The sequence below is a fragment of the Myxocyprinus asiaticus genome, chromosome 29 (assembly GCF_019703515.2).
Source record: "Myxocyprinus asiaticus isolate MX2 ecotype Aquarium Trade chromosome 29, UBuf_Myxa_2, whole genome shotgun sequence".
NCBI classification, from domain to species: Eukaryota; Metazoa; Chordata; class Actinopteri; order Cypriniformes; family Catostomidae; genus Myxocyprinus; species Myxocyprinus asiaticus.
The window spans coordinates 7,547,944-7,574,180 of NC_059372.1; the positions used below are offsets into that span (position 1 = coordinate 7,547,944).

Consider the following 26,237-nt stretch of genomic DNA (forward strand, 5'->3'; position numbering starts at 1 on the left):
CGAGCGTTCCAAAGATGCCCGACAGTGGACTGACTCGCTAGAGTACCTTTGGTAACAATCGCCGATTGTTTGAGTGTCAGCGGCCTCTGATGAGAGTTCACTTCACTGTCTGTCTACTGTTGATATAGAAGAACAATGCGAGTCACAGCGGTGTCAAGGTGAGAATGACGATGATCAGACCTGCACAACACGATTCATGTGCTTATAATCACACTGTGCGTTTGATGGTTCTGAAGAGTTGAATGAATTGACGAGTTGAATACACACACGAGTGCATATGTAGGTCATTTACATGTGCTTGTTTTTCTTTGATTGCATGATTAATGTTGATTATTCTCTGATCTAAAACATTTGGATCAGTCTGAATAATGGCAGTGGGTTGAAAGGCTACCTAGTTTATTAAGGCACAAATTAGTGTCCTATTTTAAGTCAGCACCCAAAATACACTAAATGTGCAATTGTATGATTGTGTGATTTAAAAAAATTCAGTACTGTGGTGTACATAGCAAAGCACCATCACTGTACCATGGTACCACCATAGGGTCATTATCAAGCCTAAACCACAGTGAATCAAAAGCATCTATTTTTTGTGCTTAAAGGAATAGTGTAATTAATCACAGATGACGAGGTAGTCAAAACGTTGTCAATAACATTATCTGGTTGAACTTCTACCAAGGATAAACGAAGAAAGTGAGGTTTACTTAAAATGATACAATGTTTATTCAACAAGTTATATACAGTCAACGGTATGCGCCGTAAAAACAACTTTCCATTTCAAGTTGACAAAACTTAAAATTTTAAAGTTAGCACGGAAACGTACTTTTTTTTAAAGTTGAAATAACAAGATTGAACTATTCCTTTTTTAAAGCCGAAGTCATGTCTCTTTAAACATATCTCTCTACATGTATTGTACTTACAGGATGTGTTTGATTGTGAATGTGATTGATATATGTCAGTTTTGGTTGTCAAAATTGGCCTAATGCTTCTCTTGCCAAAGAACAGATTAGTGTTGTCAAAAGTACCGGTGCTTCGGTACCAAGTCGATACTAAAATAAAAAAGATGTAATGATACCAGTGATTCTACAGTACCGGTAGTACCAATCACTGACTTAATTCGGTACCCGCACACTGTCTGGCTGACACGACTGCTTTCAAATGCTCACACGCTTATTTGAGAGTGTGCTCCGTTACTCCGCAACTAATCCAATTCAAATCGTAATATGTCCTAGTGTGATTAATAAACCGCGAAATGCTGCAATCTTAGTCTGTTGAGCTGAATGAGCTTTAAATAAATGTGTGAAGAAGTCCGCTCATACACTGGAAACTCCACAGACTATGAGAATCATTCACGTTGTATGAGATGACAGAGCAGAGCACTAATCCACTCTGAAGCGTTATTTTGATATAATTTATATAATTAAAATCACAGCATTTGCGTTTTAATGATCACACTGAGCAGTGTAGCGAAGCCGTCAAAAATACTCGTCAAAATAAAAGATAAACGCCTGAAATTGAAGACATTTTAACAGAAATATATTATAACTGTATAGTCAAATGTAAACCTCACTGTAGAAATAATAATAGTAAATAATGATTAATGAATAATGATTGTAATAATAATAACAAATTAAGCAATATATCACAAGCAAGAGTGCTTTTGTACTGAATAAAAGTTTGTTAAAAATCCAATCGTATGTTGATAATAATTTTTCTATTTTTTATTTGTTAAAAGTTTATTAAAAGTTTAAGGAACATTTTTTGATTAGACACCATTTATATAATGAAATTAAATTAAATTTAAAACATGCTGGAATTCTGGAAAAATAATAAAAAAAATAAGGAAAAAAGGATTTGGTGAAAAAATAAAACAGATTTCCGTAGGGCCCTACTTAAAAACAAACAAGTGCTAGAAACACTTGAAGGTAACATGCATTTCTTTTCTATTATTATTTATATTGAAATGTAACTTTAGGCTTAACGGGTGTGTTCAAGAGCACATTATCATATTAGCACATTTTTTCTGTGGTATCGAAATTGGTATCGAGAACCTGGCATCGGTACCGACTACTGAAATGTTGCTACCATGACGACACTAGAACAGATGTTAATTTCTTCTGGAGAGCTCTATAAAACCCACCACCAATTTTCATTTGGAATTTCTCTGTTTGTCCTTGAGAAAACGTTCTATTGTTCTTCATATGGTAAAAAAAGCGGTTGTGTAACATGTTTATGTCTTATAACTGAGTTGTTGTGTACTCTTCTGCACATTTATAGGAGTGTTTGGTTTGGTGGTTAATCGCAGCAGCTCGGTGTTTTTGTGGAAGGCCTCTGAGTAACTTCACGTGTGTGTGTGAAATTCATCTGAGGTCTTTGTGTTTCGGATGTCTTCCTGTCTTATATTTGTCCCGCACTTTAAAAAGGCCCCAATAGTCTTTTAGGACAAGCTGAAAAAGATATGATAGTATTGTACACTAAAAAAAAAAAAATCTTGTCGTTTCAACTTTAAAGTAAGTTACCGTGCTAACTTAAAAATGTAACATTTTGTCAGCTTGAGATGGAAAGTTGTTTAAACAGAACATACAGTTGACTTAAATGTAATAACTTGTTGAATGAACATAGTATATTTTTAAATAAACCTCACTTTCTAAGTTCAATCAATTTCATTCTAATTTAGTTCAAACTCAGTACAGAAGTTCAACTTATTTTACATGATCCCCTTTCACACATACAACCAGTTAAATTACAGGACAATCATTGGGTTGCCTTTACTGGTAAATGTACCACATGTGCTATTCAAACATGCTTATTTTTATAGTACTATTCACAGATCAGCACCAAATGCAGTTAAACTCTGTGACGTCATTTGCTGGAAATGACATCTACATGGCTGTGCCGGAAATGTAGGGTTCTTGTTTGAAAATATGGCAGGGTATTATTCATATAATTTTGACTACCTCATTATCTGTGATAATTAAAGTACCATTGTGTGGCAAATGGCCAGCAATTGATAAGAGACCAACATCTGATGCCTTTAGCATGTTCATTGTTAAGGTTATCAAGCAGACACATGTGGGACTCAACACTTTACATGCCATTCCCAATGATGGTGACAAACATTAAACACATGATTGAGTAAAAAGATGAGCTTTGAATTATTGTTAAATGACAAATGACTGAAAGTGACAACAAACATCAACAAACATCATAAATATAGCAGCAAAGAGTAAAAAAAAAAATAATAAGACAGTATGTAACGTGGTAAAGGTGGGCAAGAAGGAGGCGGGAACCGGTTGAACAGTCAACGTAAATTTTAATGCCAAACTCAACTTAAAACAACATAAAACATAAGACACACACACACAGCAGCTGCGTGCATCTCTCTTACTCTCTTGAACTGGCGTCTCTGGCTCCCCTTTATCTCACTGTCCCTGATCAGCTGACTCAGCGCCGGCCGTGCACCCTCACGGCCTGGCCACGCCCTCCTCCTCGTCATACTCCTCTCCCTCCCGATTCAGGCTGGGGCACCATCCGGACTGAGCTACTCCCCCCCCCCCCCCCCCATCTCTGGAGGGGAGATGCTGCCCTCCGGCCATTCCGCCAGCCGGTGGTCCACCCCACCTCCTGGGAATCTGGGGGAGAGACGAGACAAGGGAGAGGGGAGAGGGAAAGTGCGAGTGGGAGACACACTGAGAGAGAGAGAGAGGAGAGAGAGAAAAACTTGCCCGCCGGTCCCCAGACACGCTGTCACCTGGTCCTCAACCACTCCTCCGCCCTCTGGTGGTTGACAGCGCACTCCTCCCCTGGTGGACGGCAGCGAGTCCTCTGACCCCTGGTGGACGGAACGGCTCCTCCCCTTCTTGGCAGACGGCAGCGGTTCCTCCGACTCTCGCCGGCCGGCAGCAACCCCTCCGTCCCCAGGCAGATGGCCACAGCTGCTCCTCTGTCGGACGGCAGCGGCGAGGACTCCGCGAAAGCACATCCCTCCTCCTTCCCGGGTTTCAACACCAATGTAACAGGGTAAAGGTGGGCAAGGAGGAGGCGGGAACCAGCTGAACAGTCAACGTAAACTTTAATGCCAAACTCAACTTAAAACAACATAAAACATAAGACACAGACACAGACAGCGGCCTTGTGCGTCTCTCTATCTCTCTCAAACTGGCGTCTCCAGCTCCCATTTATCTCGCTCTCCTGCTGATCAGCTGACTCAGCGCCGGCCGTGCACCCTCACGGCCCGGCCAGGCCCTCCTCCTCGTCACACATTAATATTGCAATTTGCATAATTTGTTCATGCCACTGCAAATATGGGAATCAGAGTATGTGAACGTGAAGTGCGTAGTTCTCTTGACTTATATATTTTATTTTAGCTGAATATTTTTTTTTTAAGTTCGAAAACTTATCACAAGTTCAGCCAACAAAAACTTGGATAATTGAGTTATCTCAACAACAATAATCCAGGGCAGTTATTCTAATGCTACATTTTAAGTTATGATAACAAAAATCATTTTTACATTGTAGAGAGAGGGATCATCAACAAGATATGAAACACTGGATTGAACCTGTGTGCCAAATGAGATGTGCACTACCACTGGCATAGATCTGCCTTGTTAGCACGATGTTACAGGCAATACAAATATTTTATGGAGCTTGACAGCCTCTGATCACATTGTTCTTTTATTAAACCATGTTACGTGGATACGTTTTTTGCAAATGTGTCATTCATTTTATGTATATATCTTTTATTCCCAGCTTTCCGAGGATCCAGGCAGTGTTGACCAGTGCTGCTTCAGGACTAGAGGGCTTCAAAGCTCACGCTGTCTTCCAGGAGATCAATAAGAAGCTGCAAGAGGTACGAGAATCACATCTCAGGTTAATTAATGTGAATTCATTCAGTGGGGATAAAGCCTCTTAACACTTCAGAGTCTCTGCTCGCGGCAACACTGAGATGCCAGATGGATCTGAATTTGTATTATTACCCAGATTTAATTATGTAAGCAATGATCCACTGTCAGGTTTCAGGCTTTTCCCTGCTGGCTTGTGTTGATAGGATTTTATTCAAACTATGGTGGGGCCTGGGTAGCTCAGCAAGTAAAGACGCTGACTACCACACCTGGAGTCGCAAGTTCGAATCCAGGGCGTACTGAGTGACTCCAGTCAGGCTTCCCAAGCAACCAATTGGCCCGGTTACTAGGGTGGGTAGAGTCACATTGGGTTAACCTCCTCGTGGTCACTATAGTGTGAGTTTAGGTGAGTCACTACGCCACGACGAGGACTTAGAGCGCATTGGGAATTGGGCATGCCAAATAGCGTGGCCCCCACAGAGCCCCCCACTGAACACAGAGTCAGTCTGAGATTACATGAAGAGACAGAAGCAATTGAGACAGCCTAAATAGATAGAAGAACTGTGGTGAATTCTCCAAGAAGCTTGGAACATCCTATCTCCCAACAACCAAGAAAAACTGTGTCCAGGTGACCTAGGAGAATTGGTGCTGTTTTGAAGGCAAAGGTGGCCACACCAAATATTGATTTAGATTTTTTTATGTTTACTGGACTTTGTATGACATTAAGTGATAAATGAAAATGTTTTATGGCATTATTTTTGAAGACATCCTCACTATGCAACATTTTTCACAAGTGCCTAAAACTTTTGCACAGTACTGTATGTATATATATATATATATATATATATACATACACACACACAAATCAATAATAAGTAGTTTGAGTTTTGTAGGAATCCTGATTCGGTTGCGTCATTTAAAGTGCGTCATGGAAGTGGGTGGTCGCTGCACAGCTCTTTTGGCACGCTTTGTTGGCCATGATTTTCTGAGCAGTGTAAGTATTCACCAGAAATTCCACTATAAAACATGATTTTTAACAAATGAAGATGAAATAACGTAGACTGATGGCTTCAATGGAAGCATATACCATCAATTAACAACCTCAGAGCTCATGGTACATCTGTCTTTAAAGGTTTTTCGAAGTTATTGTTAACAATCAATTCCCCTATGGAATAAAATAAATGGTAGTTTTATTTCTGGAACCAGACTGTTGCGCTCTGTTTGACCTGAAGCATGCGGCCATTTTCAGTGGGTTTGCCCATATGGGTTTGTTAGGTCCCGTTGCAAGATGCGAGTCATAGAGTTTTTCTTATCTTTCAGCCTTGACAGTTGGACCCTTTTGAGAGTCACCCCATTTAGCTCTCACACAGGCAAGACGCTGCTATTTCTATCACTTACCGTTAGCCACAAAATAACAGCTCAAAAAGGCCTGTTATACAACCAAAAGTACTCTGGGGAAAAAATGATTCATCTGATCCTTTAAACTTTGTAACGCAATATGTACTTTTTGAGGGAAATTTAATAGCGGATCTCTCACAGGCTAGATGTGGTTTACGTTAAAACGGCATGTTTTGCCACTCTTATTCAGCTGTTTATGATTGTTCGGTTTGTGTAATAAGCAAGCAAGCGTCACAAATAGGATGGAGACGTGTTTTTTCCCTCTTTATTAGAGAAAAAAGTTTGGGGTTTCATTAATTATCTCAACACTTTAAAAATGTTTTAGTTTTATTTATATATTTTATTTATAAGTGACCAGAAATGATTAAAAATGAATACTGTATCTAATATATATATACACTCACTGGCCACTTTATTAGTTACACCTGCACATCTACTTATTAATGCGATTATCTAATCAGATGATCATGTGGCAGTAGTATAATGTATAAAATCATTCAGATACGGGTCAGGAGCTTCAGTTAATTTTCACATCAACCATCAGAATGGGCAAAAAATGTGATCTCAGTGATTTAGACAAGTATTTCTGTAACTGCTGATCTCCTGGGATTTTCACGCAGTCTCTAGAGTGTATAGAGAATGGTTCGAAAATCATCCAGCAAGTGCAGTGCTGTGGACGAACAAATGAAACGGTTCATCTTGTCGAACAACTGTGAGGCGGATGGGCTACAACAGCAGAAGACCACATTGGGTTCCACTTCTATCAGCCAAGTACAGAAAACTGAGGCAGCCTCAGTTTCCTGTTATAAGCTGACAGTAGTGGTACCCGGAGGGGTCTACTGCTGCTGTAGCCCATCCGCCTCAAGGTTCGACAAGTTGTAAGGTCGACTAAGATGCTATTCTGATCTCTACAATTGTACAGAGTGATTATTTGAGTTACTGGAGCCTTTCAGTCAGCACAAACCAGTCTGGCCATTCTCCATTGACCTCACACATCAACAAGGCGTTTTCGTCCACAGCACTGTCCCTCACTGGCTGTTTTTGTTTTTGGCACCATTCTGAGTAAACTCTAGGGATTGTTGTGCATGAAAATCCCAGGAGATCAGCTGTTGCAGAAATACTTAAACCAACCCATCTGGCACCAACAATCATGCCACGCTCCAAATCACTGTGATCACATTTTTTCCCCATTCTGATGGTTAATGTGAACATTAACTGAAGCTCCTGACCTGTATCTGCATGATTTTGTACATTATACTGCTGCCATATGATTGGCTGATTAGATAATCACATAAATAAGTAGATGTACAGGTGTACCTAATAAAGTGGCCAATGAGTGTATATAATCATAAAGATAATTTCTGTTAGCTATTTATTCAGAATTAGCATTTCTTTTTAAACTAGCCACAGTTCAGTTTACTGCGGGTTTGCAACCGATGTCCTGTGATGTGTTTGTGTAGGACGGAGAGCAGTTTGTGAAGAAGATCGGAGGCGTGTTTGCCTTCAAGGTGAAGGATGGGCCAGGTGGGAAGGAAGCGACCTGGATTGTTGATGTGAAGCATGGAAAAGGCTCTGTTGACAATGATAGCGGTGAGTTTGTTAGAAACAGTAGCAGAAAATAAACACTGTATTTTTCTGTGCATAGCCAGCATTTCACTGCTTGTAAACGCCTTAGACGTTGAACTGTCTAAGGTGCAGTTATTTTACAGGAAAACTGCTGTAAAGATTGTTTGTTGGGGTCAGAGGTTAAAGAAAAAGTTTTATCCCAAAAACAGAACAACACTCGCTCTGACCACACACACACACACACACACACTCTCTCTTCAGACTAGCATAAAAACTGACTTAAGTCAGGTTTCCCAAAGTCATGGAAAACCTGTAAATATAAGGGAATTTTAAAAAAAGTGTCATCCAGGCCAGAAACAATCATGGAAATTAATAAAATCTCATGGACATGGACATTTCTATAGTCAATAGTTCTAGTTTTTTCCTCTGCTCTAAAATATTTCATGAGCTAGATGATGCTTTTGTGTTGAATAAAACCTTCTCGTTGTGATGTCCGATTTGTCTTTGAATCGTTCTTTCGAGTCAGTTTTTTTTTTCAACAAATTAGTTAAAACGGTTCACAGACTGGTTTAAATGATCATTAGAAAAGCACAGTCTGTGATGAATCAAAATAATTTTTACAAATCTGTATCCAGTCATCACAAATGTTATGGAAAAGTCATGGAAATTCATTGGTCAAAAATGGTGATAACCCTCTTAAATGAACTCAAGTAATAAATAAACTCGCAAACTGAACCTGCTTAACGTTCGTTCTTGCATTACCGTGGTGGTAACAAACCTCAGTACTCAAGGGGGCGATAGAGTTACACTCAAAAGTCTGTGCCATTAAACTGGATGTTATTATTCAGGTATATTGACTTTAACTTATTTGCTCAGCAATATTCTTTTCAGACTGTTGCTCCGCCATGACAGTGGTTGACTTGAAAGAGAAAACTCACTGTAGAACTGGACAGTTCACACTAATGTCCGCTATAGCACCCCTTGTGGCAATGTTGAGAATGCAACGCTTAGTTGCACTGTGCCATAAGCTATAAGCTTTAACTTTTTTATTCTTGTTCATTTCCTCCCGATTAACATTCTCCTTTGTCTTTCCCAGGAAAGAAAGCCGACTGCACCATTGCCATGGCCGACTCTGACCTGCTGGATCTCATGACAGGAAAGATGAATCCACAGACTGTGAGTACTGAAGAACCATTAAACATCCATAAAATGAGCCGCCTGTCCTACTTTTCAGTTGCATACACTACACTGCAAAAATATGACTTTCTTGATCCGTATTATGTTTTGCAGAAACAATATCTAAACATCCTTAAAACAATATTAATGTTCCTTACCACATTGGCAAAATTTAAACTGGGATGAAAAACCAAAAAATAGTTGTCAAAATATGAACAACTACAGTCTTGACCAACACAAAATAGGTAATCTACTTTCTAAAGCATGCATGCATTATGACCAAAACTGAACAACTGTTTTAAATTAGCAGACAATCAGAAGTGCTCCGTTTTGATAATTTATTAAAAGAAATTGGATTGTACATATTATTGCAATCAGTAAAAACATCAAACTCATCATATAGCCATGTGTCACATGTTGTTGGAAAGCTCTCAAAGAGTAGAACTATTTGTTTTACTCACAGACAAAAATATAGCAAGTAATAGCTAAGTATATGTCTTTGACAATTATGTTGGTGTTGCTTATATGCTGCGTTTTCGCTTAACTTGACAAAAAATAAAAGGAACATAAAATACACATAACATTACTTGGAGGGTGTGATTCTCTTTCAAACGAGTCCACATCATTAGATAATCCACACGAAGTACAATGTTACATATGGCCACCAGGAGATGGCGCCAAGTAAATAATACAAACTCAATGATGCAGACTCATTGAGTCAAAAGGCACTCATTCTGTAAAATCTCATTACTAAAATCATGTCTGCATGCTATGCAAACCTTTAGTCATTGTTGTGTTTGCATGTGTAATTAGTTCTTATGTACAATTATGTTTTGTACACTAGAATAAATTATTTTTGTAATGCTATAACTTTTGATTGCTTTGTCGTATCAACATAATAAACCAATTCGGAGCCACCTTATTTACACACAGAGATATATAATAATTAATATTCTGTAAAATAATAATTTTTGGCTCTTTTTTTATTTTATTTTCAGCAGTTTCTTAGGCTGAGAGTTTCAGAATGTATCATAATCTATATCATTAAAAATTTGAAAGGTTTTCTTTACAATGATACCAAACACTTGACCCTCCTTGTTTTTTTTTTGTCGAGTTATAAGGCTTTAATTTTGGGTATGCCACTGAAACAGGAAATCTTTAAAAATACCTTCAGAGCTTAAAGGGTTAAAGCATAAACCTCATTACAATTTGTTAGATTTATGCTTGAAACAAGACAAAACTATGGGCAAATGGTGTAAGAAAGAGATTCTCTAAAAACAAGTCAATAATAAAACATGGAAATTTAACTTGTTTTAAGGATGTTTATGGACAAAAATACCTATTAAGAAAATGGTCCAAAGTTTGGATACTTTCATGAAATGTAATATTGTACTGTAATGTTATATTCGAATTGACGTCATATTTCACCCCAAAATCAAATGATACGAAAAAAGAAAGTATATTTTGCATATTTGCATTAATGATAATTAAACATGTAACACTCTGAAACGGCCACGTTTTGCGATCCAGTCAATTCCTGATATATATAAATAGGAACCTTATGTCCTGCCTTAAAAATGTTTTCTTATTGAATATCTTGTTTCACTGTGTGCTTCAAATGTGAGCGCTTGTGATTGTATGGAGACAGTGTTGTTCCTACGCTGGCTGCACATACCTTTTAAAGCTCCTTCTTGTTTCATACACAGAAAACAACATAATTAGCGTCTCACGCTCTGTTTGCAGCAGATGACCGTGAACAGACCGCAAATTCACTTTGTAGCATGAGGCACATACAGACTACATATTTATTTAATTAAATAGCAGCCTTTTACCGTGTAATCACTTTGAGTCACGTAGTAACCAGCTTTTCCAGATTGATCATCATAACAACACAGAAACGCTTCAAAATAAAATCTCAATTTAAATGAAAAAAGAATGACAGAAATATATCACTAGTGTAGTATTATGAAATATTCACTATAATAGTACTACTACCACCACTAATAATAATAATAATAAATCAGTAGTAATTGTATAACAGTGCATTCAGAAAGTATTCAGACTCTTTTGAATTTTTTCACATTTTGTTGTTGCAGCCTTATGATAAAATGCTTTAAATTATTTTATTTATTACCCCATAATAAAAAATAAAATAAAATAAAAAAAAAGATTTGTGATAACTGCAAAAAACTGAAATATCACATTGACATAAGTATTCAGACCCTTTGCTATGACACTTTTTTTTAGCTCAGATGCATCCCATTTCTATGGATCATCTTTGAGATGTTTCTACACTTTGATTGGAGTCCACATGTTGCAAATTCAATTGATTGGACATGATTTGGAAAGGCACACACCTGTCTATATAAGGTCTCACAGCTGAAAATGCATATCAGAGCAAAAACCAAGCCATGAGGTCAAAGGAACTTCCTGCAGAGCTCAGAGACAGGATTGTGTCAAGGCACAGATCTGGGGAAGGCTACAAAAAAATTTTGGCTGCATTGAAGGTTCCCAAGAGATCAGTAGCCTCCATAATCCTTAAATGGAAGAAGTTTGGAACAACCAGGACTCTTCCTAGAGCTGGCCGCCCGGCCAAACTGTGCAATCAGAGGAGAAGGGCCTTGGACCAAGAACCCGATGGTCACTCTGGTTGAGCTCCAGAGATCATGTGTGGAGATGGGAGAAACTTGCAGAAGGACCCTCCACCGATCTGGGCTTTATGGCAGAGTGGCCCGACGGAAGCCTCTCCTCAGTGCAAGACACATAAAAAAGCACCTAAAGGACTCTCAGACTGTGAGAAACAAGATTCTCTGGTCTGATGAAATGAAGATTGAACTGCTTGGCCTCAATTCCAAGCATCATGTCTGGAGGAAACCAGGCACTGCTCATCACCTGCACAATAATATCCCAACGGTGAAGCATGGTTGTGGTAGCATCATGCTGTAGGGTGTTTTTCAGAGGCAGTGACTGGGGGACTGGTCAGGGTTGAAGGAAAGCTGAACACAGCAAAATACAGAGATATGCTTAATGAAAACCTGGTCCAGAGCACTCAGGACCTCAGACTGGGCTGAAGATTCACCTCCTAACAGGGCAATGACCCTAAGCACACAGCCAAGACAACACAAGAGTGGCTTAGGGACAACTCTGTGAATGTCCTTGAGTGGCCCAGCCAGAGCCCGTAGTTGGAACCAATCGAACATCTCTGGAGAGACCTGAAAATTGCTGTCAACCGACAGTCCCCATCCAACCTGACAGAGCTTGAGAGGATCTGCAGAGAACAATGGCAGAAAATCCCAGAATCCAGATGTGCAAAGCTTGTCGCATCATACCCCAAAAGACTTGAGGCTTTAATCGCTGCCAAATGTGCTTCAACTAAGTACTGAGTTAATGGTCTGAATGCTTATGTCAGTGTGATATTTCAGTTTTTTTCTTTTTAATAAATTTGCAAAGTTATCAAAAATATGTTTTTTGCTTGTTTTTGCATCATTATGGGGTATGGAGTGTAGATTGTTGTGTACATTTTTTTTTATTTAAAGCATTTTAGCATAAGGCTGCAACATAACAAAATGTGAAAAAATGAAGGGGTCTGAATGCACTGTGTATTTAAACAATATCTCACATCTGTGATGCTCTGTTATGCAGCACTTTATTTGACAAAAATAACTCCAATGTTGTATTTTGGATTGTGCTGTGAGGTTCTGTATAAAAGCACTTCATTTGATAAAAAGAATAAAGTATTTGTAGTCCTTAGTTTGTGTGGTTATGATTAGTGGTCGACCGATATTTCACAGAGGCCAATAAATCGGCCGATATTCTGACTTTTTTAATTATCGGCATCGACCGATAAATTTTCCCGTTTGGCCGATTTGTTTCCTGAGGGTGCCGAGAATCGCCTACTTGCATGTGAAGCGACTGAGACATGTAAACAACCAGTCACGGTTCGTTTTCTTGTTACATGCCATCGTGTTACTACAATAGTAGACCAGTGTGCAACACAGTGTCATTTAAACATACTGTATATCAGAGCCACGGCAGACGCGTTTGAGTTTATAATGTTAAAGTGTTCGCCTGTTTCATTCTCCTTCTCTCTCCTCAACAGTTCCCTGTGATTTTTAACTGTCTTGTCTAATGATAAAATGGCAAATATCAATAAAATTAATATCATATACTGTCTGCAAATATGCGCATATCTTGTTTAAACGGATGTAATAAACCAACCTCACACAACTTCAGCAGATCCAGCATCCTGTGGATAGCTCATATATCTTCCTCTAAAGCACGTATTCTAACAGTCTCTCCTCAATAGTTCCCTGTAACTTTTCTAATGATAAAAGGTAAATATCAATAAAACTTGTATTATATACCATTTGCAAATATGCAGATATCTCATTTAAACAGATGTCATTCACGAACCTCACGAAAATCCAATATTTTCTTCCCGTCGGGCGCTCATCTAATATCTTCCTCTGAAGCGTGTGTATCATCAGCCAGAATAAAAAACTTCAGGATCAGGATAAAAAGTTCCTCTGATTCACAAATCATGATGGTCACTCCGTGTTACTCCAAGCAGGCAATCCAGGCCGCTTAAACTGTCAGGAGATTAAGGCTCGCGCTGGATGCGCACGAGCGCGTGAGTGCAACTTCAAGGCTGCATCCGAAAAAAACTGTAAAATGCTGCCTCCAGAGGCTGTATGCGGAGGTACGATGAAAATAAGATGCTTTTCAAACTGTTCGGAGACCAGTTTCCTTAAGAGTTCCTTTCATTCAAAACAGCTGTCAGTTAAGCCATTAACTGATTAGGCAGCTAGGTAGCAAGTCAGCTGCCTACGTATTCGGATGCAGCCCAAGGTAAAAGTGCTTCACGTGTGCTATAAGTAAATGACTTATTCACTATGCACTGTATGTACAGTTGGTTTGATTCTGTATTTTTTGAGTAAATGCGATTGCTAATGCGCACATGCCATCCATGGTTGCTGGACTGCTGTGTGTACTGTTATTTCCTTCTTCATAATATATTAACAATTTCTTCATGTGCAAAAAAATTACAAACATTTGATGACTAAACAGAAATCAGAAGAAACTGCTATCTTCCATTTACAATACAATATTATTTTGAACTTAAGTGATATCCCATTCTTAATCCATAGGGTTTAATATGACGTCGACCCACCCTTTGAAGCTATAACAGCTTCAACTCTTCTGGGAAGGCTTTCCACAAGGTTTAGGAGTGTGTTTATGGGAATTTTTGACCATTCTTCCAGAAGTGCATTTGTGAGGTCAGACACTGATGTTGGACGAGAAGGCCTGGCTCGCAGTCTTCACTCTAATTCATCCCAAAGGTGCTCTATCGGGTTGAGGTCAGGACTCTGTGCAGGCCAGTCAAGTTCTTCCACACCAAACTCGCTCATCCATGTCTTTATGGACCTTGCTTTGTGCACTGGTGCGCAGTCATGTTGGAACAGGAAGGGGCCATCCCCAAACTGTTCCCACAAAGTTGGGAGCATGGAATTGTCCCAAATCTCTTGGTATGCTGAAGCATTCAGAGTTCCTTTCACTGGAATTAAGGGGCCAAGCCCAGATCCTGAAAAACAACCCCACACCATAATCCCTCCTCCACCAAACTTCACAGTTGGCACAATGCAGTCAGACAAGTACCGTTCTCCTGGCAACCGCCAAACCCAGACTCATCCATCAGATTGCCAGATGGAGAAGCGTGATTCGTCACTCCAGAGAATGCGTCTCCACTGCTCTAGAGTCCAGTGGCGGCGTGCTTTACACCACTGCATCCGACGGATGCAGCTGCTCGGCCATGGAAACCCATTCCATGAAGCTCTCTACGCACTGTTCTTGAGCTAATCTGAAGGCCACATGAACTTTGGAGGTCTGTAGCGATTGACTCTGCAGAAAGTTGGCGACCTCTGCGCACTATGCGCCTCAGCATTCGCTGACCCCGCTCTGTCATTTTACGTGGCCTACCACTTCGTGGCTGAGTTGCTGTCATTCCCAATCGCTTCCACTTGTTATAATAGCACTGACAGTTGACTGTGGAATATTTAGTAGTGAGGAAATTTCACGACTGGACTTGTTGCACAGGTGGCATCCTATCACAGTACCACGCTGGAATTCACTGAGCTCCTGAGAGCGGCCCATTCTTTCACAAATGTTTGTAGAAGCAGTCTGCATGCCTAGGTGCTTCATTTTATACACCTGGGGCCATGGAAGTGATTGGAACACCTGAATTCAATTATTTGGATGGGTGAGCGAATACTTTTGGCAATATAGTGTATATATATATTAGTAATTTTATGTTTGTTATTTACTATATTAAACTGTGTGATAAATCGGCATTGTATCGGCCTACCGGCCACCCTGTTAATAAATCGGCATCGGCATCAGCCATTAAAAAAACCCATATCGGTCGACCACTAGTTATGATGGTTATGATTCTGGCTGATTATTCTTAATTTTCCTGTTTGGATTTACCACCTCATCCCATATGAACTTGATTATCATGGCTTTTTTCAGGCAGCGTTTGTGTTATTCTTTCCAAGCTGTGTACGTGGTTTAATAGCTGTTCTTTCTGCCAGTACACAAATCTCATGGTTACAGATTTATTTGTGACGCACAAAAAGACCGCTGTATACATGTGCGTGTGGGGGTGAATTCAAGGCGCTATTGTCATTTAATTACACAGCAAGAGTGCAGATCTTACGCATGTTAAATTTACAGTACCATCTGTGATTTGCAATTGAATGAAAGAAACATGAGGACATTTTATAATTCAGGGACTTCACTCTTCTAAGGAAGAACACCAAGGTTGAGCATTCAGAAATTCAGATTTGTAGAGCTCCAATCTTCCCTTCCTGCATTGTCTCAAACCCACATTGAGTTATTCTCTGTGAACAATTTCTTCCCCTTGACAAAAGAGCTCACTCCTTACTCGCTCTCCTCTTCTAAAACTGATGCACCGTTTTGAGAAACAAAGTTTGTTCTGCAGTTGTAGATTGGGTGCTTCAGCTTTTAGCAATTTCATGTCCCAGGGGTTTATTTTTACTAAAACAAGCCAACTTTTTGTTATATGAAGGTCACATTAAATCTGACTTGGAAACTTTCTTACCAGGCCTTAATCTTTAATTTTTGGTCCTTTTCAAATGTCTTTTATGTATACATTTTACTGTTTTAGTCATGTCCCTGACCCAGACTTTCAGTATTAAACTATGAAAATCCATTATGAAAATACAAATGATTACATGTTTAAAACTATGATTATCTAAACAAAGAGTGAAATAAACTTAAACCTTTTTCATATTTATTGTGTGCAAATGATGAATATTTGTATCTGAATCGGGTCCGATACCACTCTCACATACTTGTACTCGTGCTTGTAAAAATGCTCCGATACCAAAAACTGATACCATCTGACGTACAAATGTCATTCTGTAAACATTCAGCACACAAATTAAAATCACGTTATCTCCTAGTGTGATTATTAAACCGCAAAGGCTGCAATTACATAAGATAAATATATAGTTTGCATGTGCTGCACGCTTCAAAGTGTATATGTTTGGAGCCGGTGTTGTGCTGACACTGGCTGCTCATACCTTTTAGAGCTCCTTGGCTAATACATGGAAAACACTATTTTTCACATTGCCTGCTGTGTTTATAGCAGATGGCAGCGTGCAGAGCACTGATTCACTTTGTAGTGAGAGGCACATACAGACTACATACACTATATGGCCAAATATTTGTGGACACCCCCTTCTAATTAACAAATGTGTTTACTCCATTAAATCCAGCAAAGAAAAATCTTAATGTTTCTTTATGTAATGGCTTGGGCTTTGTGTGCTTCCAAATTTGTGGCAACTGTTTGGGGGATAGCGATTTTACAGCATGCCTATTATGATTGTTCTCCCCTTCGGAGGCTGATTCATCCTAGTTTGTGTGCAGGGTGTCAAAAACACACAGAAACGGAAAGGTCTTCACTCCAAAATAAAAGCTTCTGCCAAAATAAAAGCTCAATTTAAATGGAAAAAAGTACGACAGAAATATATTACTACTGTATAGTTATGTAATATTCACTGTAGTACCACTGCTACTACTTCTACTACTAATAATAATAAATCAACAGTAATTGTATAATATTTAAGCAATATCGCACATCTGTGATGCTCTGTTTTGTAGCACTTTATTTGACAAAAATAACTCCAGTGTTGTATTTTGGATTGTGCTGTGAGGTTCTGTATAAAAGCACTTCATTTGATAAAAATGATACAATATTATGCTGAAAATTACTTTTTTTTTTTTTTATTTGAATAAAGTTAATTTATTTAGACATTTTGATGATAAAATGGAAATAAACTTTTGATGGAATTCAGAAAAACAAAACAGGTATCAGGATCGGCGAGTATCGAAGAGGAACTCTCGGTATTCATACTCGTTCTAAAAAATGTGTATTGGGTCATTCCTAAAAATGATTACACATATCCCACAGTTTTTGTGCAGTGTGAGAACACACTTAAGATAATATATGGGACAAGTGATGTTTGAAGAAAACTGAAAATTCAATGTAAATATCAAAGCAGAATATTTTTATTGGTCGTCATTTCTAGCTGTTATTTTGCATAATTATGCAAAAATTATGTAGATATTATTTAATTGTGTGTATTTAGGATACATGCATGATATTAGCCTTAGCAAGACAAAGGATTAAGCCATTTTATAAAAAAAAAAAAAAACAACTTAACAAATGTCATTTCCATCAGCGCCATTTGAGATGTGGTAGAAATGACACTGTTGTGAATTTTCAAGACTGTCAGGAAAAATAAAAAAAAAGACACAAATCTGCAGTGATGCATGAACATACACTGTTGGACATTGTTAGTAGACAAATTAAACTAGCGAGAGTGTGAATTTTTTCAACAACACTTCACCTTCCAGAAGTTATTAGAGCTATTAATTTTTTTTTATTTTACAAAATTAGTTAAAAAAGAAAAGAAAAAAAAATTAGCTGGAAAAGTTACACTTTTGAGACCCAACCCTGTCGTCAAAGAGCCATATGTGTTTCGCAAAAACCTTAGGAATATGTTTCCTCACTCTGCACCATTTAGGAGCACTCATCATCAGTGTGGACTCTCTCTATACTTGGCTCTAACTGAGTCACAGTTCGATCTTAACTCATTTAGCAATTGTGTAATTGCACCAGTGCTGTTGGGGAACAAACTGAAATGAGAAGTCATTAACAGGGTTCACTCGTGACTCTCTTTTAGATTCCTGTAACCATGGCTCGTTGAAGGTGTACAGGTTGTGCAGTGCTTGTAGCTTACAAAGTTCTTCAGCAAGGCACTCTCACTCAAATTGCTTCAGCGTGACTAATTTCTGTCCTCCGGGAAAAGAGCAGTGCACTCGTTGTACCCTGCGCATCACGATTGCAGCTGAAGTTTGCATTTTTTTAACATCACAAAGTTTCTTTCTATGTGGCTAGAGAGCAGTTCAGAGTATGTTTGACCATGAAAATGCCTTTACAATAAACGCAAGTAAAAAGGCTCCCAAGTTCATCTGTTTATTGTCAAGTCACGTTGCACCTTGACAGTATTATTGATTGTGGTGTGTTTAACCTTGAGAATGAATGTTGATGATACGTTAGAATCTCATGAAACTTGGCAAGAACATGTCCTGGTCATATTTCACCCCAAAGTAAACAGACAGAAATAAGAAGTTACATTTTGCCTAAATAAAATGAAGCCTTTGTGATTCAGGCATTGTGATACTACAGTATTAGTAAAAAAAAAATTAAGCAGGATATTCTCACATAACTTGTCTAAAAAATGCCTTGGTCACAAGGACAATCAAGGGGGGCAGTGCCCTCCCTAGACCCAGCCATGTGTTAAATATAATTTCTTATTTTCTTGATAAGTTTCATGAGAATCACCCAAGCACATTTAATCCCATATTTTTCATTGCTGTAATGCAAAAAAATAAAAAATAAATAAATAAAAAATCTAATTCTCATTACTTTTAATGTAAAAAAATAAATAATGCAATATTATTTAAATTGTGAAGTGCTTATTAGGGATGCACCGTATATTATTATTATTATTATTTATGTTTTTATTTTTTTATTTATTTATTTGTTGCCGATATAGATTTAACAAAAACAAGATGACGATCATATCACTGATTTACTTAGGAAGTATGCTTTAATATTGTGCAAAGAGGTACAAAAGCTTTTTTACTGTTATAACAGTAAATAATTTCCACTGAACATGAATTGGATCTGTTGAACACAGGCCAAAATTTAAAAAAAGAGCCACAATGAAAGTTAAGTAAAAGATATAATGAAAAAAAGGAAAACTAATGATAACATGATTGATATGAAAAAAAAATAAAAAAAATAACTTCTGAAACATTTGTGCACTTTTTCTGTTCAAAACAACATAACTGTATATGATAGAACGTTACAAATGTATATTATGCATATGTTGGGCACTTCCATGGAAATGTTAACCAGATCATGGAACAATAAAAAGTTTAGCCAAAGGAACAAAACCCCTTTTTTAAATTCTGTTTTATACTGGTTTAATAGATAATGCCGTCCAGACCGCTAGAGGGCGCCGCATGCTCACACAGCACTGAATACAGCCTGTATTTTAAAACGCGGCCTTTTAAGGTTTTGTAACTGCTAGAGTTGGGGTACTCGAGTTCGGAATTGAGTCCGAGTCATGAGTCCAATTTGAATGGACTTGGAGTTGTCACGGACTCGGATGCATATTTACTCGGACTCGAGCCTTTCGGGCTCCATGGCATGGAGTCCATGGCATTTGTTATGCAATGAAAAATAAACAAACAAACAAAAATAATGAAACAGAAATAAATGAATACATCTCTGTCTGCACGCAGCTGTAGCACCCCCTGAGTTTGCAGCCAGAGTTTGCTTCACCGTGTTAGCAAACACACCCACACACACATACGCACGTGCATAAAATGTGTACCTGACATGGCATTTCGTAATTACACATGCAATATGATATTATATGGATAGCATAGGCTACATGGAATTTGTACATAAAAAAAAAAAAAAAAGCTAAAATGTGGTTAAATCTTGAAAAGCAAAATAAAAAATACACTTTCATATTTTTCATATTTCATATTCTATATATAAAGTTAAGTGCAGAATTTTGCATGTCCCTTTTGTTTTATAAGTTTTCAAATCCCTTTCAGAATTTGTACAAAATATAAGAAATAAAAGATCATATTTTTTATGTAGTCTGCCCTTCAGAAGCTACATAACACAACATTTACTCTACACAAATCATCCTGTTCAAAAGTTTGCATCCCCTTTGTTCTTGGTACTTGTGTTGCCTTCTTGAGTATCAATGAATGTTTACATCTTTTGTAATAGTTGTGTATGAGTCCCTCAGTTGTCCTAAGTGTCAAAAGCTAGATGTCAATATCATATGTCGGGAAGAACTGAAATCTGCGGAAGATGCGGAGAAACCAAAGAATGTACAGTTTTATAAGAGCTCTGTGAAGTTTACTTTGGTTGGTATTTAAAGATTTAATAATGACTGCAGACCAACACGGTTAGGGTTAGGTTAGGTTGGGTTAGGGTTAAGGTTAGGGTTATCTGCCGCTCAAGCAAATATAAAAAAATGTATTATATTTGGCGTCAGCTGCTGCGAGATGCACACGGATGCAACAGGGTTTTATGTGCACGAGCAGCACGCTGAACTGCCCGGAATTGTGCCGTGTTCCGCGGATTAAATAGACAGTACTGTCATGTCCGTGTTAAATGGCCCTAATATTATCAGTGGGCTTTTTCCAGTGTTTTTGGATGTAGCATTTGCAGTCAAATTGTGAGATATAACTTTTCGACGAGTGCTAATTACTACTGTGTTGAATCATTTGTATGTATTTTCCCAAACCAGTCGGCAGATGGAGACTCAGTAAGAAATATCAGTGTAGACTGTTATTTCTTTAGATAGGGATCATTTTAGATAAAACTAAACTAAACTTGAAAGGGCAAATTGAAAATGAAGTAGAAATAAAAACAAAATTAAAATTCGAAACAATAATAACCCTGGTTGTAATGACTAACGCAGCTTTCACTTTCTTTAGTCTGTGTTTGTGTGGAGGAGAAAAAGCAACAAATAAATTAAAATGTCAACAGAACGCTAATAAGAATTGTGCTGAAGGACAGTTTTGTCTTCGTACACCTGAAGCATATGCTTTCATTCTGAAATCACTTTGAAGTTTGTTCAGTAGGAAACTTTTTTTATATCATTAAAAAAATATAAATATGAAAGGCAACAGAGGTGTTTTTTACATTTATATATATATATATATATATATATATATAAAATCTTAGTTGTGAAGTTTAAAATAAGCTTAAGTTATTGATGCTGAAGTTTACGGTTACAATTTTAATTCAGATTCATGAACAGATTCATTCGGACTCGACTCGAACTCAGACTCGGCCTGTTATTGACTCGGTCTTGAGTCCGACTCGGCCCATTTTGGACTCAAGCTCGATTGTTTAAAGACTCGAACTTGACTCGGAACCGACTAAGGTGGACTCGTACCCAACACTGGTAACCGCACAAGGCCATATTGCGATTTCAATCTTAATCAATCATGCAGCATTGATCAGAGTCAGAATCAGAATCAGCTTTATTGCCAAGTATGCTTACACATACAAGGAATTTGTCTTGGTGATAGAAGCTTCCAGTGCACAAACAATACAGCAACAAGACAGAGATGATGATAATAATAATAATAATAATAAAAGAATAAAAATAAGTTAATAGAAAATAAAGTGTTTATATACAAATCTGTTATATACAGAAGCAAGGGAATGTAATGACAGGAGAGGTAGAATATGTTGGATAAATATAAATAGACTAAGCTGTGTATTGCACATAATTATTGCTCAATGGGGCAGATGGATATCATATGAAGTCAAAGTCTGCTGGTTCTAAAGCATTTTGAAAGGTTTCCCTTCTGTAGCCTATAGGTAAGTGCCGCTTTCACAACCGTCACGTCCATTTATAGCATTTTTTTCCACATTAACATGAGAACGAGAAAGAATACAATTAAATGTGTTCTTAGAAGTGCCAGCCTTTCTACATGTTGTGGCTATTACAATTTCTGGATTGTGTATTTGAATTCACAGAGTTTTAACAAAGTGTGTTACTGATGAATTATAAATAAACCATCGTTTTTTTCACATCAGCGTTTTCATGCATATAAACGATGTGCCGATGGTTTTAATTTGGTCAATAATTAGTTGATAAATATTGGCAGCCGATTAATCAGTGCTTACCTAGTATTTATATATCATGGTAGTAATTGTTGTAGATATGCAGATTTGAATTAAAATCCATTGTATTATAGTAATTTTTACTGTTAGGCAGTTGTCTCAATTCATAAAATCTTAATGGTCCAAAAAATAGTCTCAAAATAAAATAGATTAAAAAAAAAAAATTCTTATGATTTTGGGGTGAAATGACACACTTTCTCTCTTTTTTTTCTCGCAGGCGTTCTTTCAGGGCAAACTGAAGATCACTGGAAACATGGGCATGGCCATGAAACTTCAAAACCTGCAGCTACAGCCTGGCAAAGCCAAGTTGTGAGAGGCTCCACCTTCTGTGGGCGGAGTTTTGAAGAGCTCCTCCTGTAGACTCCACTCTATTAGTGTTCAGTGGTGGCCAAAAATATTGGCACCCTTGGTAAATATGAGCAAAGAAGGCTGTGAAAAAAAAAAATCTGCATTGTTTCTCTTTTTGATCTTTCATTAAAATAATTCACAAAAATCTAACCTTTAATTGAAGTAAAACAATTGAAAGAGGGGAAATATCTCATTATTAAATATTTTTCTCCAAAACACATTGACCACAATTATTGGCACCCCTAGAAATTCTTATGAGTAAAATATATCTGAAGTATATTCCCATTCATATTTTAAATTTTTAAGTGCACCTGGGTGACTATGAACATGAAATTGTTCAGCCATGACTTCCTGTTTCACAGGGGTATAAATATGAGGTAACACACAGGCCAAATTCCCTTAATCATCAATCACAGTGGGTTAGACTAAAGAATAAAGTTCTGATGTGCAGTAAAAGGTTGTTGAGCTTCACAAAATGGGAAATGGCTATAAGAAAATAGCCAAAGCATTGAAAATGCCCATTTCCACCATCAAGGCAATAATTAACAAGTTCCAATCAACTGGAGATCTTAAGAATTGGCCTGGAAAAGGACGTATGTCTATATTGTCTCCACGCACAGTGAGGAGGATGGTCCAAGTGTCCAAAGAATCTACAAGGATCACAGCTGGAAAATTGCAGAAATTAGTTCGGTCTTGGGGTCAGAAAGTCTCAAAAATATATCAGATATCACCTACGTCACCATAAGTTGTTTGGGAGGGTTTCAAGAAAAAAAAGCCTCTGCTCTCATCCAACAACAAACTCAAGCGTCTTCAGTTTGCCAGACTCTACTGGAACTTGAAAGGGACCGGGTTCTGTGGTCAGATGAAACAAAAAAAGAGCTTTTTGGCAGCAAACACCAGAGATGGGTTTGGTGCACACAGAGATGAAGTAGTACCCAATGCCCATGGTTAAATGTGTTGCTGGATCTTTAATGTTGTGGGGCTGTTTTTCTACCAGAGGTCCTGGACATCTTGTTCGGATACATGGCATCATGGACTCTATCAAATACCAACAGATAAAAAATCAAAACCTGGCTGCCTCTGCCAGAAAGCTTACAATGGGCCCTGGTTGGAACTTCCAGCAGGACAGTGATCCAAAACTAACAAAATGGTTCACTGACCACAAAATCAAGTTTCTGCCATGGCCATCCCAGTCCCCTGACCTGAACCCCACAGAAAATTTGTGGGGTGAACTGAAGAGGAGAGTCCTCCAACATGAACCTCTGAATTTGAAGGATCTGTAGAGATTCTGTTCGGAGGAATGGTCTCAGATCCCTTGCCAGGTGTTTTTCAACCTCATTAGGCATTATAAGAGAAGACTCAGTGCTGGTATCTTGGCAAAGGAAGGTTGCAAAAAGTATTGAATAAAAGGGTGCCAGTAATTATGGCCAATGCGTTTTGGAGAAAAATATTTATTTAATAATGAGATATTTCCCCTGTTTCAATTGTTTTATTTCAATTGAAGGCTATATTTTTGTGATTTATTATTTTTATTTTTTTAATGAAAGATCAAAAGGTTAAACAATGCAGATTTTTTTCACAGCCTTCTTTGCTCATATTTACCAAGGGTGCCAATATATTTGCCCACAACTGTAGCTGCACAGGATCAGAAACAAATGTGTGTTTCTGTGCTGTAGTGTTCAGCTCTCTCTAACAAGTTAAAGGAACAGTTTACCTAGAAATAAAATTTGGTCATTATTTACTTGCACTCTTGTTGTTCCAAACCCAAATGCTGTTTTTGTTTTTTTTCCCTGTGGAACACAAAAGGAGAAAGCTCTTTTCCTTACAACAACAGTAGTGACCACATCTGCCAAGCTCCAAAAGGGAGGGAGAGATTATCAGTGAATAATGACTTAAGTTTGGGTCTGTTCCTCTCTTAAAGCTATCGTATAGCTTCAGAAGACTTAGGGGTGCATGAGTCATATAGACTGTGTTTTTGTTCATTTTTTGTTCCACAGAAAAATAACAGCATATGGGTTTGGAACTACATGCGGGTGAGTAAAAAATGACAGAATTTTCATTTTTGAGTGAACTATTCTTATAATTACGAATAAGAACAGCATGATAGAGGTACACAGAAGATGTGCTATGAAATTAATACTGCTCTTAATGAGATCTATTTGTAAAGTTTGCATATAACTGGCCACCCATAACGGTTTAATTTGTATCTGTGTATTCAGAGTTTTCGAAATGCCTTCCTGTGGTGTGTTTAAAACGGTGTGTGATTGCTCAGCAGTAGTATATTGGAAGTTAAGGATGTTAAAGTGCCTACAGGGCATGTTTGTGAGTGTCTGAATGAATCCTCATCTATCGACACAAATATACAGCATGGTACAAGGGTTTGTTAAAATGTTAAACAGCAATGAATTCCTTTAGTTATTCCAGATCTTCTGTTTGATTTTGGCATCTTTACAGTACACTTTAATAAAAACAAGTCAGTGAAAGGATATGTCTTTATGGGACAGTTTGAACTGGAAGTATATGTCTGTGATTTCTAAGTGTTTCCCGTCTCATTCTTGAATTCTGCCCACCAGATTCTAAAGTTATTTTGTACTAAATAAACATAATCTTTCTCATCAAAATGGCAAGTCTCTCTTTTTTAAATGCCTTTCTCAATTTCTCCTTTACAAAGCAATAATGGATGGCGGTCAGAAGTTCAGATAAGATAAGGTAAGCTCTTTAGTCTGGTGTTTAAATATCACTCTCTTTTGCTCTCTTTTTCAGACACTTCATGAGTGTAGTAATGCAAATGGGTTAGATTAAATGTGTTCAGTGTGCTGTGGTTAAAGATCTTTTAACAGAATGGTTGTAGGTTCAAAACCCACAATGGCTGTCCGTAAAGACACTATTTCTGAGAGCACATAACAAACTAGCTGTATTGCACAACAACAATTCCAAATCTCCACTGTACTTTATTGTTCATTTATGCTCTAGTGTTGTACTTTTTAATGCTTTATTGAAATTTGGTGTGGTAACACTCTAAAATGGAGCCTTCAAGGTTAGTATTAACACACATAACGTAGTGGTACACTGGCGAGGAGACAGGTGGCCATTTCTTTTTTAATGGATGTCTATGGAGGAGATGCATCCGCATGCTGAATAAACTGCTTTTGTGAGGAAACAGCTCACCACTTATTGAATTGATCTTCAACATGTTTTACTCTAAACAGTCCTTTTGAGGTGAACTATGTGTGGAGTTTACTATGATAAAATTGCTGTTTTATAAGAGATGTCGGAGTAGAGATTAAAGCGACAAGTAGGACTCATTTACGGCATTAACACCAGCTTGCAGAGATTCTGTTATTTACTGTCTCCAGCCAGGGGTGTAGATTCCAGGAGGGATGGGAGGAGGTAACTTCCCCCAATTATCAAAACAAGCAAGTACAACCCCCCCACCATTATTTATACCATGTTCAATGGAAATATGTAAATGCTTCACGCTGCAACCCCCCAATGTTCAAGCCAAATCTACGCCTTTGTCTCCAGTTTGCAAAAATTGCATTGATGAATTAAAATAAGTGTTTAGTATTAACATATGATACATTATGTGCAATATT

The 26,237-nt window shown here is 37.9% G+C and overlaps 1 protein-coding gene across 1 annotated transcript; it reads left to right on the forward strand.

Annotated features, from left to right (window-relative positions):
- On the forward strand, positions 1-25,256 carry LOC127420557 (sterol carrier protein 2-like). The gene is made up of 5 exons (XM_051662931.1): positions 1-158; positions 4,747-4,846; positions 7,697-7,826; positions 8,899-8,978; positions 22,511-25,256. The coding sequence occupies exons 1-5, from the start codon at positions 136-138 to the stop codon at positions 22,604-22,606; spliced, it is 429 nt and encodes a 142-aa protein (XP_051518891.1). The 5' UTR covers positions 1-135; the 3' UTR covers positions 22,607-25,256.
- The last annotated feature ends 981 nt before the right edge of the window (positions 25,257-26,237 follow it).